This window comes from Dromiciops gliroides, chromosome 2, assembly GCF_019393635.1.
Source record: "Dromiciops gliroides isolate mDroGli1 chromosome 2, mDroGli1.pri, whole genome shotgun sequence".
NCBI lineage: Eukaryota > Metazoa > Chordata > Mammalia > Microbiotheria > Microbiotheriidae > Dromiciops > Dromiciops gliroides.
The window spans coordinates 183,494,836-183,514,691 of NC_057862.1; the positions used below are offsets into that span (position 1 = coordinate 183,494,836).

Consider the following 19,856-nt stretch of genomic DNA (forward strand, 5'->3'; position numbering starts at 1 on the left):
AACGAAATATATAGAGTGTTGCCATAAGTCCACCAGGATAATGCCTTCTCTAATATGTTTGTTCAGATCATTTTGTAAACTTCTGATGTCTAAACTGCAAGCAAGTTGCACATTTCTTCATCCATCTGGGCAAGAGGAAACCTATGCAGCTTGCCATATGAAGTCGATGAACAGCAGGATAGAGACCAAGGGAGCCTACTTACCAAGTGCTCTGTTAAAGATCCTTATAAACATGGTAGTCTGTAGGCCTACTTATAAAGATAGGGCCAAGTGGAAAGCATAAGCTACTTCTCATGAGTAAAATAATATTTATTGGGGTATAACAATGCCCAAGGGCTTAGTGAACTCAACAATCAAAATCAAACTCTGCCTTTTACAGTAATAGGTATCAAGCTAGAGCCCCAAATACCATTTAAACTATGACCAAACCGAGTAAATTTTATGGTCTTGCTTTTTATGACTGTAGACATATACACTAGCTATCAAAATCACTTTAATTTTGAAGCTCACTCCAGGCCTGAAACAAAATAACCCAAAAGCTCCTATTACTGTAATTTAACAGAAAGCAGAGCCATCTTTTCTTTATCTATGACAATACAATGTCATAAATACAGCTGCTTTTCATCCATAATTACATAAACAATAAACATGCTGCCATTCACTAGGGTTTTAATAGTCAATACACGTAAGCAATATTGTGATCTAATGGGCTGCATCTGTTTTCTTCAATCTTCTTCACTTTATTCTTCGTCCTTGTCCTCGTCTGAAAAATGAGGCACAGACTTCTTTGCCACCACATTGTCCAGTCTCTGCCCTTGCAGATAGGGGTTCACATTCTGAAAAATACATAGTTTAGTGATATAAAAAGGATCAATTATGCATAACACAGGAAAACATATGGAAGCAATGTACTATGATATGCCCACTATTTGAGCAAATGACCCCATAGGTATAAGCTGGACCACTTTGTGATGGGCTTTACTGAAGAGTCCTATTGATTGAATTATTGTTCCAGGTTGCTAACTAGAATTTATGTTTCTAATTTAAGCCTGTAGGACAACTAACAACCAACTTTCCCTCTCCCCACAATCCGGCTTATTTTATTTGTGCAGCTTGAGTGCTTGGGTGAATAAACTTTCCAATAGCTTAGCTATTGATCCCTATGTATAGGAAAATTCTCATGCTATGTTCCTGTGGGTGGTTTTAATTTTTTTTTTAATTCATCAAATACTTTCCTAAAAAAATAGCTCTGAAAGATTTAAGAACACACCAGCTACTGAAGAGACTTTTTCATTATCATGTGATCTTTTTTCCATTCAAGTACTAAATAGTAAAGTGGAGAGGCATAGTGGGAGTCTCTAGTACTTACATGTATCCCATTGGTAAAATTCAAAAGCTATACACTTTGGGAGGAACCTGTATGTCCAGTGTTGACCTCTATATTTTGTAACACTCTTCCATCTGGTGGTATGTTGAATGAGTCAAAGTTTTTCATTGTTGCTCCAACTCACATATATTTTGTAGTATTTGGAGTTCAAACAAGTAATTGGAGCCTTGCAATAGTCTTTAGCAGGAAGTAAAATTGTTGCAAAAGCTTTTGAAGATATTTGTTTATTGTAGAGTCTTTCCAATGACCCAACAAAAATAAGAAAGGGCTTTGGGATTTTATGATTCCAGGATGATTAGCAATTCAATTACATGTGAAATTCATATGGACAGACTCACCGAAGCAACATTTTCCTGGGGCTTTGTGTCCAGATGGGGCTCCATGTTGGTCAAAAAGCCACATTTCCTTTCTAAAGGCTTCATCTCAAGGTGCTATGCCCATTTAGGGCACTTAACTAAGCATACTCCTCTGAATGCTAGATTGGGGGATCAGTTTTTGCATCTGACAGCTAAATGACTCAATCATGGGAAGGTTTTCAAGCTCTCCTGCTAATATTGTATTCTTTCTTGTTGGAGCTCTACTTCAAAGCTAGTCAAAAATGGGCTCAGAAGTGAAACAGACCAAACTGGTTGAAATTTGTGGAAATTCCTTCATGATGGATGACATTATTTTTTTAAAGTCACGAAATCATCTTCCCAGGTGAATTTCCATACTTTTTAGATGAAATAAAGGGGAGATCTCCAATATTAATTGAACATGTATAAAGACTGAACAGTAAGAAAGACATTTAAAGGTTGACTGAAAAGTGTTTTATAAGTGAAAAATCTGAATGTTTGGTTGGCTTTGGATGATCACATAAAGTCTCATCTAAACCATATGCAGCACTTTGGACTAAGATGGAAGTTTAGAGAGATTACCACTGGCAATGGGTTTTTATGTGACATTTTAATGTTTCCCCATCTACCCAGACCCAGGAAGTGCCATATTGAAGGGTAAGGGAGGGAAAAGTGAACTGGGAACAGGAAAAATAACAGGAAGGGAGAGAAAAGGAAAAGGGAATTTATTTGAATGTTTTTTTTTAAAACCACCCAAAAAGTTCCCCTCCAATTCAGTACCTTTATTTGTGAGAATATTTCATTTTCCTGTTAAACTAGCTTTTATGATCCAGTAAATAGACTAGCAGACACAAGCTGGGAAAGCAGTATCACATTGTGAGAGACAGAATACCACAATGGGGAGCAGCACACACTGGATTCAAAATGGGGAAGAGTTGGGTTCAAATCAGATACTCACCAGCCATGTGACCACAAGGAAGTGACTTCACCTTTCACTTTCCTCATCTGTATAATGGGGATAATAACAACGCCTACTTGCCAGGTCTGCCATGAGGCTCACATGAGATAATGTAGGTAAAACACTTGGTAAACCTAGAAGTTCTTTATAAATGTCAACTTTTTAATATTTTTATTCTGTGTGAGCACTGCCACTCTCTAATTTATGCTTCTGTGCTAGTCATTCAATCTCCCTGGGATTCAATGTCTTCACCAGTCAAATGAGAATAATAACTTGTGTCCCTCTAAGACTCTTGATGTTGGCATAAAAGCAGAGATGAGAAATATAATAATACTAAAAGTCAGTAGCATTTCTATAGCACATTAAGGTTGCAAGGTTTTGTACATGTTATCTCATTTGATTCCCACAATAACTCTGTGAGGGAGGAACTATCTGTTATCCCCATTTGACAAGTGAGGAAACTGAAGTGAGGCAAAAAGGATTTATTAAGCACTTATTATGTACCAAGCACTTCAGGTCTACTTTCCCAGAGTCACATGGCTGCTAAGCACCTGAGACTTATGTCTCACCTCACCATTACTCTTTGGAAACCATAATTTGTCACCATAATTCTTTGGAAACACAGAATCATTGAAATACAAAGTCATAATTTTAAATTTTGGAACAGGCAGACATTTGATGGATAACCAAACCTTAATATTCTGTTCTACTCTTAACAACAACAATCAATCAATAATTCTCCATTTTTATCTAGCATCTTTCTTCTAAAGAAATGAAGGCACTTTCATATCATACTCTCACTGACATAGAAGGTAAGGTGGGCCAAGAATTTTATCCCCATTCACAACTAGAAGGATTGAGACACAGCAAAGTTTGATTTGTCCTAGGTCATACAGTGTATGTAGTTAATGGAGTCATATCTAGCACTCAGGTCTTCACTTTCTTTTCTTCTTCTTTCTTTCCTCTGGAACAAAAATAAGATTTGGATCTCTACTCTTGATTTTTTGTCTGGAAACCCACAGCCTAGGCTAAGCTTCTTTGGGAGAAGTCTTGCTTTTAAACTAGTCCAGAATTTCTTCTTTCTGAATCATGGACTTAATGAGATGGTTAAGGTCTTCAGTCAGACTGTGAAGGCAATCTGAGTACTGATTATAGGGAAGGCAACTTCTGTTACCCAAGAAGATTGAGACCCAATACTTCTGGCTTGAGGGCACGATCTTTGTATGTTTCAGGAGAACAGACAGTACTTGACACCACTGGGTCACGTTGACCTTCATGGACATAAATTCTAGGCCTTTTCTATGTGAAGAAAGTTGAGGCTAAAATATAAACCCTGGCCAATGTTCTAAAATATTGGTATCTGGGTTTCATAAGGATAAGACCTAAGTAGTCACTCACTGACATTCCCTAAAGCCAGGATGGAGGGGGTGATGGGATAGGGAGTGGAGAAAAATTGAGGCCTTTGCTGAGTTATTTACTGCAGATGTCATTTGTATACCATGGGGAGTAGAAGAAATGGAAATCATAGGCACCTCCCTGGGAAATCTCCACATAATGGCCATTTACTAGCACAGTTATAAGATTTGGGGACTTGGAACTCAGCATATTCCTCCATGGTTGCTACTTCCTAGGCCCTTTTCCACCTCCAACTATGAGGTTACAAATGGAAGTTTTATTCATTCTTAAATGGCAAAGACTCTTAAACAGGGTAATTGACTGTCAAAGATATTTTTCTGTCCTTTCACTACCTTATGAATCTTTCCTATAAATCCTGCTTTTGGTGTATCTGTTCTTTCTCAGGCTAAGGCAGAAGCTTAGAGCTTTGTGACTTGGGGCTATGGAGATAAATGATGTTGTTGGACAAGCTATACAACTCTAAGGCCAGAAGAAGGAAAACTCCTCAGTAGTAAGGAAATGGATTGGACAACACTATTCAGAACAATTTGCAACTATTATTGTTTAGTTCTCCAACCCTTGATAGGGCCCAATTATTTATTTTTTTCTTTATTAACAGTCTCCATGTGATAAGCTTGTGGTGTTATCATTGGTGTGCTTTTTAAAAATTCAACACAAAATAGGCATTGACTTAGTAAAAATCCTCTCTTCATCACACTGGAAGGGGTAATAGTTACACTGTGAAACTCCTTTAAGGGTAAAGTGTTGGTGGGATAGCAAAGCTTTACCTGTTCAACTTGAAGGCATCAGTGTGTTTTTTTTTAAATTAAAAGCCCAAGTCCATTCAGATCTCTTCAAGTAAATGTCATCATAGTCAAACAAGAACATAAACAGTTGAGTCCATGTTGGATTCCTAAGGTGGGGAAATGGTGCTGAAATCTTCAAGCAGAGATAAATGTGACAGGTAGCAAATGAATGTAGCTCAGTTAGAACATTTTACCATAATCTGGACAGGAAAAGGACAGGACAACGTGTGGGCAAATTGAATGGGGAATGAGGAAATTGCTGGATTTAGCTTCTCTAACAAAATGCCCATATAAATTAATTGTTTGAACCATGGAATTTAGCCCTTGATCATTGACTTTTATTTGTGCTACATTTATTTGTGAGTGTTTCATATGTGTAAATTGTCTCCCCAACTAGGCTGCAAGCAAACTTATCACATGGAGACTTCATAGAAAAACTAATGGTCAGACCCTATCAAAGGTGTGGGGGTAGAGCCCATTTTAGTGGTTTCTCTGGATCTCCCACAGTACCTAGCACAAAGTTAGGAACAGTGTAAGCACTTAATGAGTTTGCTATGAATTGAAACTATAGCAACTAACACAGCCTATGGTTTTTAACACCATGTTCCAAAGTCTCAGCAGCCAATTAGAGAGCCTGGTGTGTACTTTCAGGGCAAGGTCCCTCTTTATGCTGTACCACTCTCCTAATTTTTTCATAAATGTGTATGATGAGACTCTCAGGCTGATTCAGAACAACCTAAGGTCTCAGCAGGTGTTAACAACCATCTTCAGATAATATCACATAGAAAAATAGCCAAACAATTGACTGTAGGTTACCCTCCTCCTCCGTCTCTGTCCACCCTTCATCTTTTCGTAAAGAAGTTTCTTGTTCTAGAGAGGGGAAGGGGGAAAGAGAGGGGGAAAAACAAATGAAGAAGTATGGATCAAATTAGGTGAATCTCTATTTTAAAAGCAATACTCTATGTGTCCTGTGAACATTTGCATACACATATTTTGGAAAAGAACTAGATGAAAAGAATGTCGTGTCAGAAAGATAAACCACAAGAGAAAAGTTAGTGGTTTTTCAGCTTTTAATAAAGTCCTTTGGAGTGCCCAGGGGCCCAGCAGTGTCATCAACAATCATATAAATAGGAAAATGCATTTTAAAACATAAGCACTAGAAACCAGTCTAGCACAGATCTAGCACCTCTCCATGAAATGGCTATGGTTGGAGCCAGTCATTTGGGGTGGGGAGAGGGGAAAGGAGAATGGTGTCTTAGCTCCCTTTTAACAAACTGCATAAACTAATTGCTCCAGGGGTCTAGTGTTTGATTATTTGTAACAATCCTCCAAGTAAATAATGGCTTCTGCAACCAATCCATCTGTAGTTTTAAGTTAGTGCCCCCAGTAAAGACGCTAAGAAAACCATTTGGTCCATAACATTTTTAATAGAGTGAACCTTTTAAAAACTGCCAAAAAAACTTCTTGGCAGAAAGGAAAGTTATGTTGAAAAAAAGGCTCTGTTACCACAGTTTGTATAAGTGTTTCCACATATTGCTATATTTCAAACACATAGTGGAGTTGAATAAGCTCAAGAATATAGGACACATGCTCAACAGATTTTTCCTTCGATTATGATTATAAATGACAGAAAACTTAACCTGTGAGTGGGATGGGAGAAGGAGAATGGTGACATTTGTGTTGGTTATTGTTTGGTTTAGTTTGGGTTTTTAATGAAGGGGAAATAAAGTAAAAATGAGGTGATTCATCTTACTTTAAATAAGCTTCCTTAACTTTGATAAAAGAAGCAAAACATAAAGTTTTGGTGAAGTACAAATTTATTCTGTGCTTGTATCCTTTTGAATTGTTTGAGTTGCAAGGATTTTTAAAAAAATAATAGATATGGAGACAAAAATGACAAGTGCCAAGAATGAGCTTTGTACTTTTCATGTTCATTAAAATCTCCCTGATTCACAATACATATCTCTTGCCCAACCTCAACTATGCACAGAGTCTGTGCCAGGGAAGGAAAGGCAAAGAACCCCTCCATCTGCCAAAGAGGGACATTCTTGGCTGCAATCACACTTGTCGGCTTTCTTGGGGAACAGTTCAATTTAATATTTGAAGAGAGAAAAGGCAGACATGTAGATTGTTCCCTCTAGGAATAAGTCTATCACGCTCTGGGGCTCTTTAATTTTGCTGTTTGAAGGTTGCCTTTTCTATGCATGTGATACTCTTCTCAATGCCTAGAGTGGCACTAAAGTTAATACCACCAGGCAAGAAAGCAACTCAACATGAACAGTTTTGTGCCACATTTCTCAGAGTAGCATGAAATTTGTTCATTTTGTACCATGATACCAAATTCATTGATCAGAAATGGGTGGGAAGCCAACACTACAGTTGATACTGCAAAATGGGGTACCAATCAATCTGCTAAGTAAATGGAATGGGATGGAAGGAATGAAATAAAGTAGAACAGGAAGGGATTGATTAGAACAGAAAGGGATGGGATGGAGTGGAATAGGATTGAAATGAAATGAATTGAAATGAAATGAAATGAATCATAGGATGTGATAAAGCAAAACATTTTTTTTTGTTTTCCTCTTCAGCAGAACTTCCTGGAGCCACCTTGTTCCACGAGATTGTTACTACCAAAAACAACAATCCTTTCTCTGACACTTGTGACTTTGGGCAAGTCCCTTAACCTCAGTTTCCTTAATTGTAAATTAAGAGAGTAGAACCAGATAACTTCCAATGTCCCTTCAAACTCTACAGTGTGATCGTACCACTCTGATCTTCTATAATGCATTATGTCTGTTAGCACTTTCCCTAAGTATCACTCTTACCTTCATCCCAGCTCTGCCCATGAGTTCTCTGACCTTTGTCACCAGGATGTGCTCAGGCCCTGCTTCCATTCTTAACTTCAAGGGGAACTAGAGCAGACCCAGGCAATCCTTACTGTGACTTTTATGGGCAATGGAACTGTCAGAGATAGATCGAGCAGAAAAACAATACAAAATGAAGGCTAATAAACAATCCACCTATCCAGGAGCCAAAAATCCCTCAGGTTAAATCAGGCTGCTTTCAAAGGAAGTGGCAGATTCTGGACTCTGCCAGAGGCTTCCTATCCTTCACTGGAAAGTTTAGATATCTAGTTTGCTTCAGCAGAGGTGAACATGCACAGATCTCAGAGAATCTACTTTAGGGAATATTCCATTAGAGCCAGGGCTCTGAACCAAGTTCTTAACTTCTTTGTGGCATGAACCCTTTTTTCAGTCTGAAATCTTCTTAGAATAATGTTTTAGGGGCAGCTAGGTGGTGCAGTGGATAAAGCACCAGCCCTGGATTCAGGAGTACCTGAGTTCAAATTCGGCCTCAGACACTTGACACTTACTGGTTGTGTGACCCTGGGCAAGTCTCTTAACCCCCATTTCCCCGCAAAAAAAAAAAAAAAGAATAATGTTTTAAATGCATGAGATATATAGGATTAAAAAAGAAAGTGATCATATTGAAAACAGTTATCCAAAATATTTAAAAAATAAATCCAGGGATTCTCAGATTAAAAACCCCTGTGTAAGAGGGAATCTCCATCAGCTCTGCAATTATGGGATGCTGGAACAAGGAAAAAGCAATGGGCAGCAAGTCGAATTCCACTGAGAAGGAATGTCACAGGGCATAATGGTGTTTTGGAGTCTCTCTCTTAGATGCTGCCTTATAATTATAATTATTTTTTAGTAAGTGAGCCTTCCAAAGCTGGAAGGTTTTCCTCAGGGACACCCTCCTCTGACAGTTCAGCATACTGCTGTCAAAAGGCATTCAGTTAAATTCTAAACTGAAGTACTAAACCCACTTCAAAGTAATGATGAATAACCATCCATTCTTGGCTTAATTAAACTTGGTCAACTGAAGGGTGAGCTTGGCACCACCTTACAAAGAGTTACTTTCTGAGGATCAATGATCTGCTAGCTTTATTAAGTGGAGCTGTACACAGTGAAGAGAAAGCAAATGCAGGGACATGGTAAGGGTATATTCATTCCCACAAGTTAGGTGCAATGGCATATGACCTTGGGTTGAGTGCAACCAAAAATAGACACACAGACAAATCCTGGTGGTTTTAAATACTTATGATATAGGAGTTGACAGACCAGAGTTGGGGGGGAACTCAGGAACCCAGCCATGACATGAACTCAGAAATATCTAAGCATAGCCCTAGGTGGGATAGCAATGACCATTTGAAAGAAACAAGTTAAATTGGGGCAGTTAGGTAGCATGGTGGATAAAGCACCAGCCCTGGATTCAGGAGGACTTGAGTTCAAATCCTGCCTTAGACACTTGACACTTATTAGCTGTGTGACTCTGGACAAGTAACTTAACCCTCATTGCTCCTCCCCCCCAAAAAAAAATTTAAACCAAAGACAAGGCAGTAACTTCATTGCTGACTTATGAACAAGGGAGATTGGCCCTATCCAGCCCATCTATTGTACTCACCCTGCCCAGTTAGGTTTGTTTTACTGAAAATGCTCTGGAGTCATCCAAGGTGCTGATCAAAAATACTGATGCATGTTTAGGAAGGAAAAATATTTGTTTTCCTCAGTCAGAAACTTTTTTCCTAAGTAACATATTGGAATTCAAGGATAAGAGAGGAAGGAATGTGAAATGTACAAGAACCAACCATTGAGTTCACATATAAGTTGTTTAGCACCAGAGTGTACTAGCTGTTTATTTCTTGCAGAGTAACTCTTCCTTCCCCTTGTTTGTAGGCATGATTGCCTCCCATGAGATATTAGTAAAACATAAATAATGAAAAGACATGGGAATTTATCCAATTTTTAAAGATGTCTGTTTGACTTTTTCTAGATGCCTACTATGTATTGAACACTGTGGAAAGCTGCTAAGGAGAACAAATAGTCTGTGCTTTTAATCTAATGGAAGAGATAAGACAGACACTGATATTTACCTTAGAGATGCAGTGGATAAAGTAATGGACTTAAGAGTAAGAAAGACTTGAGTTCAAATCCTGACTTTATTACTTACTGATTGGGCATTGACTATCAGCAAAGCATTTAACTTCTCTGAGATTTGGTTTCCTCATTTGTTTTAATACCTGCCATATCTTCAAAGGGTTGTTATGTGGCTCACAGATTGTTGTTGTTTTTCCTTCATACTTGAAGAGGACCAATGACATCATAGGGTGGTGTCTTGACTTGTGAGTGAACTGGATTTAAGTGAGGTAGAGCTGTGCAAATTCATGAGCCTCACTTTCTCCTCCAGAGTCATTGGGAAGGGCAGCTAGGTGGCGCAGTGGATAGAGCACTGGCACTGGAGTCAAGAGGACCTGAGTTCAAATCCAGCCTCAGACACTTGACACTTACTAGCTGTGTGACCTTGGGCAAGTCACTTAACCCCATTTGCCTCACCCAAAAAACCAAAACCAAACCAGAGTAATTGGGAATTCAGTGGCAAGACATAAGTCAAGACAACTGGTGATGGCTTCCATGTATCTCAAATGACACAATATATACAGTGTTTTGCAAACCCTAAATAACTATATAAATAATAATCTCTAATAACAAGGTACTAAAAATAGTAAGTTATATAAATAATAATAACATGTATGTCAGGCCTATGATTGAAATATTAAATGTGTATATATACAAAAACACACATATATATACATATATATGTGTGTGTGTGTGTGAGAGAGAGAGATGTGTGTGTATAGAGAAAGAGAAAGATACACATAGAATATCTGAATTTGGGTCATACCTCTGTGTGACCCTGGGCCAGTCAATTAACATATATGTGCATTCACATACGTGTATGTGTAATATGTATTTATATCATTGTCTTTAATCAGACTGCACAAGAAACAAGAAACTATGTTTTCTTGAGAAGTCTAAATCTGTGAAAATTTATTACTAAAAGAAAATCACACACACTTGTGAATTTCAAACAAATGAACTCTTAGTACCAGTCAGTAATAAGGCAATAAATTGAAGAAACCTAAGTTTAAACAAATTATCATAATTGATAACAGACTACTAAACATGATTGAATTAATGGATTTAATAATAGTTCTTCCCTTTTTTAGGGAGTTCAAGTTCTAGCATTTGGCCCAGATACGTACATATAAAACAAGTGACAGAAACATAGCTATATACACATATGTTTTAATTATTCAAGGATCTGAACTACAGACTGGGTTGTTATTAGAATGACTGAAGCTAACCTAGATAAACTTTCTGAAAGACATGAACCAAAATTGAGAAGGAAAGAACATGCTTTCCATCTCTCCTCCTTCCCTACACCTACCAAACCTATTCTCTGCCTTCACTGGAACTTCTATTTACTTGGTACTTCCTACTCTACCTAGATCATTTGTTCCTTTCTTACTGTTCCAGATTCCCTCCCAACTAACTTCCCAAGGTCAACTACTTCAGTACTGCCCTCTCTAACACTCTGTACTCCTTCCTCTAAACTTGATATGCTGATGCCTAACCTTTTCCATTTACAGCCTCTGTTTTTTCTACTCCTACCTTGGACCACAGAACATTAGTGGAGGAAAATGCAAAACCATGCAAAACTTAAACCATTAAAGAATAAAAGAATGACCTCCAGCTTCGATCTAGCCCTTGATTCTGCTGTGTAATCTTTTTTATCCCTTTCTTCTTGTCTCCCTAATATGCTCCCCAGTGCCAAGTGAAGACATGTATTTTTTTCATAAGCTACCAATTCTTCTTCCTATCTCATTTAGAGCTCAAAGGGAATTTAAGAGGCCATTTATTCCAACCCTCTCATTTTACAGATGAGTATACTGAGGTTCAAAGTTAAATGACTCACCCAATGTCACATAGGTAGTAAATAGCAGAGATAAGTTTTGAACACAGGTCTTTATGGAATGCTGACTGAAGGGAAAAGTAGGGCAAATTAAAAAAGGAAAGATAGAAAAAGCATTTATTAAGCACCTAATATCTTCTAGGCATTGTTCCAGGAGCTCTATACATATCTCATTTGATCCTCACAACAATCCTGGGAGGTAGGTGCCATTATTAAGCCCATTTTACAGTCGAGGAAACTGAGGCAAACAGAGGTTAGGTGACTTGTTTAGAGTCGCATAGCTAATAAATATCTAAGGTCATAATTGAATTCAGGTATTCCATACTCCAGGCTTAGCACTCTATCCACTGTACCACCATCTGCCTAAGCCAGAACAGAGTATGCAAAAGTAAGTGATATGAAATAGTTTGGGAAAGATAGGTTGGATCAAGATTTTGAAGGGCTTTAAATGCTAGGTTGAGGAGTCTGTATTTTATCCTATCATCAATATGGTGTCACCAAGGATTTGGGAGTGGAATTGGGGTTTGGGGGAAGATGTACCTGTGCCTTCAGAAAATTGTTTGGCCAGCTGTGTGAAGAATAAATTGAAGAGATGTGAAGATGGAATCAGCGAGACCAGTTGACCAGTTAGAGGCTAATATAATAGCCCAGTTAAGAGATGCTAAAGGTCTGAATTAAGGTAGTGACTGTTTAAGTAAAGAGAAGGAGGAGGATATGAGAGGTGATGTAGAGGGAATATTGACAAGATTGGTGACAAATAGGATTGGTGAAAGAAAAGGGCTAAGATGACACCTGAGTGACTGGGAGGATGGTAATGTCCTCAACAGAAAGAGAAGTTTGGAAAAAGGTCAGGAACAAGAATTAAGATGATCAATTTTATTTTGGAAATTCTGAATTTAATATGCCATTAGGACAGCCAGGTGATGTCCAGCAGGCATTTGGCAAGGTTGGACTGGAATTCAGGTGAGGCATTAGGGTCAGATACACAAATTTCATTAAGGGATCACCACCATAAAGCCAATAATTGAAGCAATGAGAGAGGAGTAGTTGCAACCACTCTCCAGGGTCCTATGACGATGACAGACTGGGTCAACCTGTTCTCTCTCCAAACAGCAAATCCAACAAGATGAAATATAATACAGATAAATATAAAGCCTTACACTTGGGTTCATAAAATCAACTTCTAAAATATAAGATGGGAGAGAGTGTCATCTGCAAATGATCTGGGTAGTTTAATGGACCACAAGTTCAGTGAGTCAAAAATGAGATACAGCAGGCAAGAAAGTTAATGCAATCTTAGGCTGTAATAAGAGAAGAATAATGTCTAGAATGAGGGAAATAATATTACTGTATTCCACTCTGTCTGGCCACATCTGGAGTATTGTGTTCACTTCTGGGAATCATATTTTAGGAAACACTTTGGTATGTGGGAAAATGTCCAAAGCAAGGTAACCAGGATGGTAAAGAGTCTTAAGTTCATGTTATATGAAGATTGGTTGGAAGAACTAAGGATGCTTAGCCTGGAGAAAAGAAAATGGAAGCTGAATATGATCACTGTCTTCAAGTATTCAAAGACTTGAAAGGATTAGACAGCTAAGTACCATACTGGAGAGAACAATGGACTTGGAATTAGAAAGGATGAATTAAAATCCTTCCTTTCTCAGACACGGACTACCCTTAATGTGCTATGTGAATATTAGCTATTTATTATAATCGCCTGTTCTCATTGGTCCTGGAGGGCAGAACTATAAAATTGCAAGGAGACAAATTTAGACTTCACATATAGAAAAAAAAACACCAAACTTATTAACACCATCAAAAAGTTAGAATGGGCTGCCTTAGAAAGTAATAAGTTTCCCCTTATTGGTGGTTTTCAGGCAAAGGCTGTGAGACTATTTCATGTGTTTTGTACAAGGAATTTGCTTTCAGTGATGTTCTAGATGGTCTCTTAGATCCTTTCCAACCCTGAGATTCTGTGATAATACCAGAGAGGAGGGGGTAAAGGCAGAAGAGACATATGCATTCTACATGATACCTGGGAATTCTCCTGAGTACTGAGGTGGGAAAAGGGAAGAGTAGATGCTAAATCAAGAACTTTGGTGTCAGGAGCAGCCTTTCCACCTCCTGATAATAGAGGGTTATTTACATGATCACTTTTTTTTCACCTTATTTCAGGTGACATAGGGCAGAGTAGGCAGTGTCTCCACACATGACCTTAATAAACTTTTGGATGGGAATGCTTCCAAACTCAGGGTCTAAGAGCTGGATCCCTGCCCTCCCAGACTCAGTGATGGGAGAATAGATTTCAGGAAGAGATCCTCTAACACCTGCAGTGACAAGAAACTCACTACTTCATAAGGAAGCCATGCCCGATGATAACAGTACAAAATGTCTGTCTCAAAAACACAATATGGACTTAATAAATACTTGCTGATTTAACAATTTTTAAAATGCGTCCATACTTATGAAGTCTTATTTCCCATTTCCTGTGTATTACACAATGGTAAGAGACACAAATAACCCAGACAAATTCCAGAGAATAACATGCTTATCCTGTATCATTCCTTAGCTAACAACATATTAATCTGCAATACTTTAAGCATTTATCTATTTATTCTATATGATTGCCAGGAACCTGCCAGTGCTGTTGGCATTATCAAGATCCTTCCTGTCCCAGGCTTTTAATAAATCTGTTTCTAAACTGTCTTCCCATCCCTTATTCCCTCTATAATTTAGTTCTATTTTAGCACCTTCAATAAATAAGTATGGGAAATGTAGGCACAGGATAGGGCAGTGAAGAGAGTTCTGGACTTGGAATTAGGACGACTTACTTTCAAATCTCCTCAGATACCTACTAGTAGTATAACCCTAGTCTCCCTGAGCCTCAGTTTCCTCATCTATCAAATGGGAATAACAATAAGTGTATTACCTACTCCACAGGTTTTCTCTGAGGCTCAGATGAACTGATGTATATAAAGAATTTGACAAATTCTAAAACATTATCTAAACATCAACTATGATTGGTAGTAACTAAAGTTGAACTCACCCATTTGCCCAAGCCAGGATAGTCATGTTCAGGATCAAAAAGGTGTTGATGCAACTGGAACTCTCGGCTGAACTCGGCGGTGTCAGGGGAGTTTTCCAGACATCCATCATCTACTGCAAACAGCCAGAAGTCTTTGAGAAATAGCTAAGCAACTTATGCATGCCCCCATGGGTAAAGGTAAATAGGAACAAGGCAGGCCAGTGAAGGTGAGAGTCACATTCCCATCTGTATTCCAAGTATCTATTCCTGTTCCCTTTTGACTCACTTTGTGACCTCAGGCAAATCACTTTCCCTCTCTGGGCCTGTTCTCCATCTGGAAACAGAATGATGATGGCTACTTCCCTCTAGTTACTTCAGAGGATTATGGTGAAGTTGGTGCCTAGATTTTTGGAAATACCTTGTGCTCCTTAGAGAAACGTGCAATATCATAATGCTGTTTTATATGTGACATATAAAAGAGAATATATTTTATTTTAGATACCATGTTAATTTGTTTAATAATGCTATATATTATATTTTCATATAATATTTATATAAAATTTAAAGATAAATATAGCTTGTGCGATATTGATATATTTTATATACTATATATTTATATAAATATTATATTGATACATTATACAATAATGTCATATGATAATGTATTATATATAATATTTAATGGTTTAGTGCTTAGTACAGTGCCTGGCACATACTTGGCACTTAATAAATCTTATTAATTGATTAATATACATGAGGCACAGCTGTATTTATCATGAGGCCAAATGGGACTCTGCCCCAAGGCACTGATAGGAGGTAAAGTGTGATTTCCTCCCTCCCCAGCTAATGACCTTGAATATCCTTTGATTCACCTCCCAGATCTCTGTAAGCCCAGGACAAAACCACATCCACAATCCTCCCCTGACTTCACTTTACTCACCCACCTACAAAATGAATCTGTCTTGGGCATGGTTTGGGCTAATTATAGTTCTACTATGAGACATATATTTCAGGGTGAGGGTAGGGGAAGTGCTGTGTATTTTGCATAAGCAGCACACTTTGCATATTTTAATGTGCCCCTGGATTAATAAATGAGATATACACACACCATAGCCATTGAATGGAGATGTGTGTGTGTGTGTGTGTGTGTTTGCATGTATTGGGCTAATGGCTTCCCCCGCATGACTGGTGCTATAGGCAGGCACTGTCTTTCTTGTTGGTATTTTGCATACAGATCTGTGATTTCATCTGAGTAGGGCAGCATCTAATGTGGACATTCCTTCCAAGAATGTAGAACGGCATCATCTGTGGTACTTGCCTGAGGCACTTACTGCTTAAGTAGCAGTCAGATTTGAGCAGCCATTATGCCCACTCTGTGTTCAGTGGGTATGGTATATGTGTTTATTAATCTGGAGTCAAAGGCAAGACTTGAACTCAGGTCTTATTGAATCAAAGATCAATTCTCTAACTAGACTATACTATCAGAAATAGTATTTTCAGGGGGCAGCTAGGTGGTACACTGGCCCTGGATTCAGGAAGACCTGAGTTCAAATCTGACCTCAGACACTTGACACTTAATAGCTGTGTGACTCTGGGCAAGTCATTTAACCCTCATTGCCCCGCAAAAAAAAGAAAGAAAGAAAGAAAGAAAGAAAGAAAGAAAGAAAGAAAGAAAGAAAGAAAGAAAGAAAGAAAGAAAGAAAGAAAGAAAAGAAATAGTGTCTTCAAAATCTTTTTTCCCCTTTTGTAAATGTTTTATTGGTGCCTTTTTTAAACATCACAATCATCCCTCAATGACTTCCTTCCATAGAACTCTCCCTTGTAATAAATAACTTTAGTGAAGCAAATTAATACATTGTCTGTGCTATATATTCCATATCTATAGTCCATTACCTCCCTGCTAAGAGGAAGACAAAGTTTCCTTGGCCTCAGCACTGTCCAAAGCCCCTCTAGGTCCTCCCTGGGTATGATTCTCCAGAGATGATTCATTCTGCCCATCTTTTATGTGACTTGGACAACCAATAAAGAACATAGGGAGCCTGGGTTGCATGAGAAGTCATGGGGAAGAGTGAGGACCTGTTTTCAAAAGACTGATGAGACATCAAATAAGTGCTGAAAATGGGCGCCTATTTACAATCAGTCAGGTATGTCCTGTGTCTAGTTTCTTGGAGCTTTTCCAAGGCTTTCCAGAAGGCAGAAGTCTAAAGCACACACAAGGCCTCTCAGCAGCATGAACCTAATGTGGAAGTCATTAGCATACCAAAAAATCTCTAATGCGGCTCTACTGTGTCTGCTCAGTGTTCAGAGCTCTTGACCGGGAACGTTATCTAACCTTGACATCTGTAACCATCAGCATGTCACTCTCATAGGAATGGAGAAAATTATAGCAAAAATAGGTGCTCAGACACATTCTTTAGATGATAACTTTGTGGAGTGGATTCCAAGCCTTTACTGGAAGTGATCTTCTGGGTGATGCCGAAGGATGAGAGCCCACTGGGGCCGTAAGTACGTAGTAGCAGAAGTCAGATAATTGAGACACAAAACACCAGAGATTTTAAAATCTTATCTCTGTGTTTAGGAAACAAATAGATGAGGATTTCCCTATAGTTTCCACAATGATTCAGAAAGCATATTGAGAGAATTAAAGGATACATTTTCCTTAAATTAAAGACTAAATTTCCAGGATAGAATATTGGAAGCATGGAGGTCTGAAAGCCCATCCTGACCTCTTCCTTCTCTGAAATCCATTATCATTTACAGTCCTAGCACTTGATGATATCAAACAATGAATAAGCACTTACTTTGTACCAGATTTGGACAAGGCCATGTGCTAGGTGCTAAGTACACAAAAATAAACAGGGAACAGACCCTGTCCTCATAAGTCTTACATTCTATCGCTAAAACTGTATTATTTCCTATTTTTTTTTTTTGAGAATGTCCAGCACATCTTTACCCCAAGACTGTTTCTTGAGAACAGGGGATGTGTCTTAAGCATCTTTTGGTTCCCTCCACATTACCTAACATAAATGCTTGTTGACTTGACTTATCTGAATTAGTGTGACTTCAGCATTTTTGTTCTCCCCTTCCCTTCACTGCTCAAAAATTAATGTGTCGGGGCAGCTAGGTGGCGCAGTGGATAGAGCACCAGTCCTGGAGTCAGGAGGACCTGAGTTCAAATCCGGCCTCAGACACTTAACACTTACTAGCTGTGTGACCCTGGGCAAGTCACTTAATCCCAATTGCCTCACTAAAAAAAAAAAAATTAATGTGTCACTTAACCCTCATCTAGCAAGGCCTTATACATAGTAACCTTTCAATAACACATGTAGATTTCAACTCATTTATCATGAGGGAAAATGGTATATAAGAATTTAAGGAAGTATATCATTAAGTTGGAAATGACACATGGAGGCAATAAGAACTTGAGAAAATTAGAAGTGAAGGTCTGTGCAGTATAAATTTAGTTCAATAAACATTTATTAAACACCTACCATGTACAAAAATAAATACAAAAATAAAAACAAAACATCCCCTTTACTCAAGGAACTTACATTCAACTGGGGAAGGGAGGAAGGGAAGAAGGAAAAGTAAATGTAAAGTATATACAAAGCAATTTCAAGATGAAGAGGGTTCTAACAACTGGGATAGTAATCAAAAAAGTCTTCATGTGGGGCAGCTAGGTGGCACAGTGGATAGAGCACCAGTCCTGGAGTCAGGAATACCTGAGTTCAAATCCGGCTTCAGACACAACACTTACTAGATGTGTGACCCTAGGCAAGTCACTTAACCCCAATCGCCTCAGCAAAAAAAAAAGAAAGAAAGAAAGAAAGAAAGAAAGAAAGAAAGAAAGAAAGAAAGAAAGAAAGAAAGAAAGAAAGAAAGAAAGAAAGAAAGAAAGAAAGAAAGAAAGAAAGTCTTCATGTAAGAAGAGGCACTTGAGCTGCACTTTGTAATAAGCTCGGAATCCTACAAAGCACAGGGAAGGAGGGAGAACACTCCAGACATGGCAGACCACCAGAGCAGAGGTACAGAGGTGAGAGCTAGAATGTCATACACCAGAGATGGGATATAGGCCAATTTGCCTAGAAAGGAAAGTCCTTGAGGGAGAATGTTAGAAAATAAGCCTAGAAAGGTAATTGAGAGCCAGACTAAAGAGAATCTAAATGCCAGACTGAGGGTTTTCTATTTTATGAAGCACATAATACTTGAGCCAAGGCTTGAAGGATGGGTAGACTAGGAGACACGGAGAGAGTTGGGGAGCACTCAAACCCAAAATGTTTGACTCTGAACTCACTCCTTCTAAATCCATGAATAAGGCCCACTTCTGTGTCTAATCAATCCAGTCAGCTGCCCCTGGGAACTGTTGTTCCTTAAACTTGGTACAGGTCTTTCCTCTCCCTGAATCCAAACTTCTGCAAGCAAATAATATGTGGCTGAAATGATCTGAGCCATGCAGTGATTCAGGTTTTCCTGCAGTCCTATTCTCAAATCTAATTTTTCACTGTGCCGGCAGCCCCGCATTGCTTCACCACACGCAATCACTTAAATTCCAGTTAGTTATAATGACCATGTTTTCTGAACAACAACAAAATACTGCAAGACACATGGTCTGATAGGAGATATTCCTTTTGTGAAGTCCTGTTAAAAGTACACTTTCTTTTCTTTTTTTTTTTTTTTGTGAGGCAATTGGGGTTAAGTGACTTGCCCAGGGTCACACAGCTAGCAAGTGGTAAGTGTCTGGGGCTGGATTTGAACTCAGGTACTCCTGAATCCAGGGCTGGTGCTTTGTCCATTGCGCCATCTAGCTGCCCCACTTTCTTTTCTTACAACTGGGGCTATCCCAGATTTTCCAGGACATATGGTTGCTATACCATCCTATCACCTCCTCTAGTGGCTCTAGCCCACGAAGGATTTTCATGAGGCAGCAACATCCAAAGCCTACTCCTGAACATCCCCTATGGAGTCCCTGAGACCTTTCGTGATCTCTCTGTAATGCTTGAAATAACAGCAAGCATCAATGAATTCAATTAGTTTAATAATTAGGAAATTGTACCACCAAGAGACCAAGGTTAGCTGTCTTCAGGTCTATTGATACCCTATCAGATTCTAATTCTCCAATTCAGTTTGCTTACTC

General features: G+C 38.6%; 1 protein-coding gene across 3 annotated transcripts in view; it reads right to left on the bottom strand.

Moving 5' to 3' along the window:
• Nucleotides 1–294: 294 nt before the first annotated feature.
• The window catches only part of LOC122742143 (neuroendocrine protein 7B2), a 77,483-nt gene continuing 57,921 nt past the window's right edge, over nt 295–19,856 (bottom strand). For 2 of the 3 annotated variants that reach the window (XM_043986186.1, XM_043986184.1), the window contains exons 4-6: nt 14,744–14,856; nt 5,698–5,751; nt 295–836 (exon numbers count right to left, since the gene is read on the bottom strand). In XM_043986186.1, coding sequence (XP_043842121.1) covers nt 741–836; nt 5,698–5,751; nt 14,744–14,856 — 263 coding nt within the window. In that variant the 3' untranslated portion in view covers nt 295–740. The remainder of the gene's footprint in view (nt 837–5,697; nt 5,752–14,743; nt 14,857–19,856) is intronic. The other variant, XM_043986185.1, reaches the window with a different exon arrangement.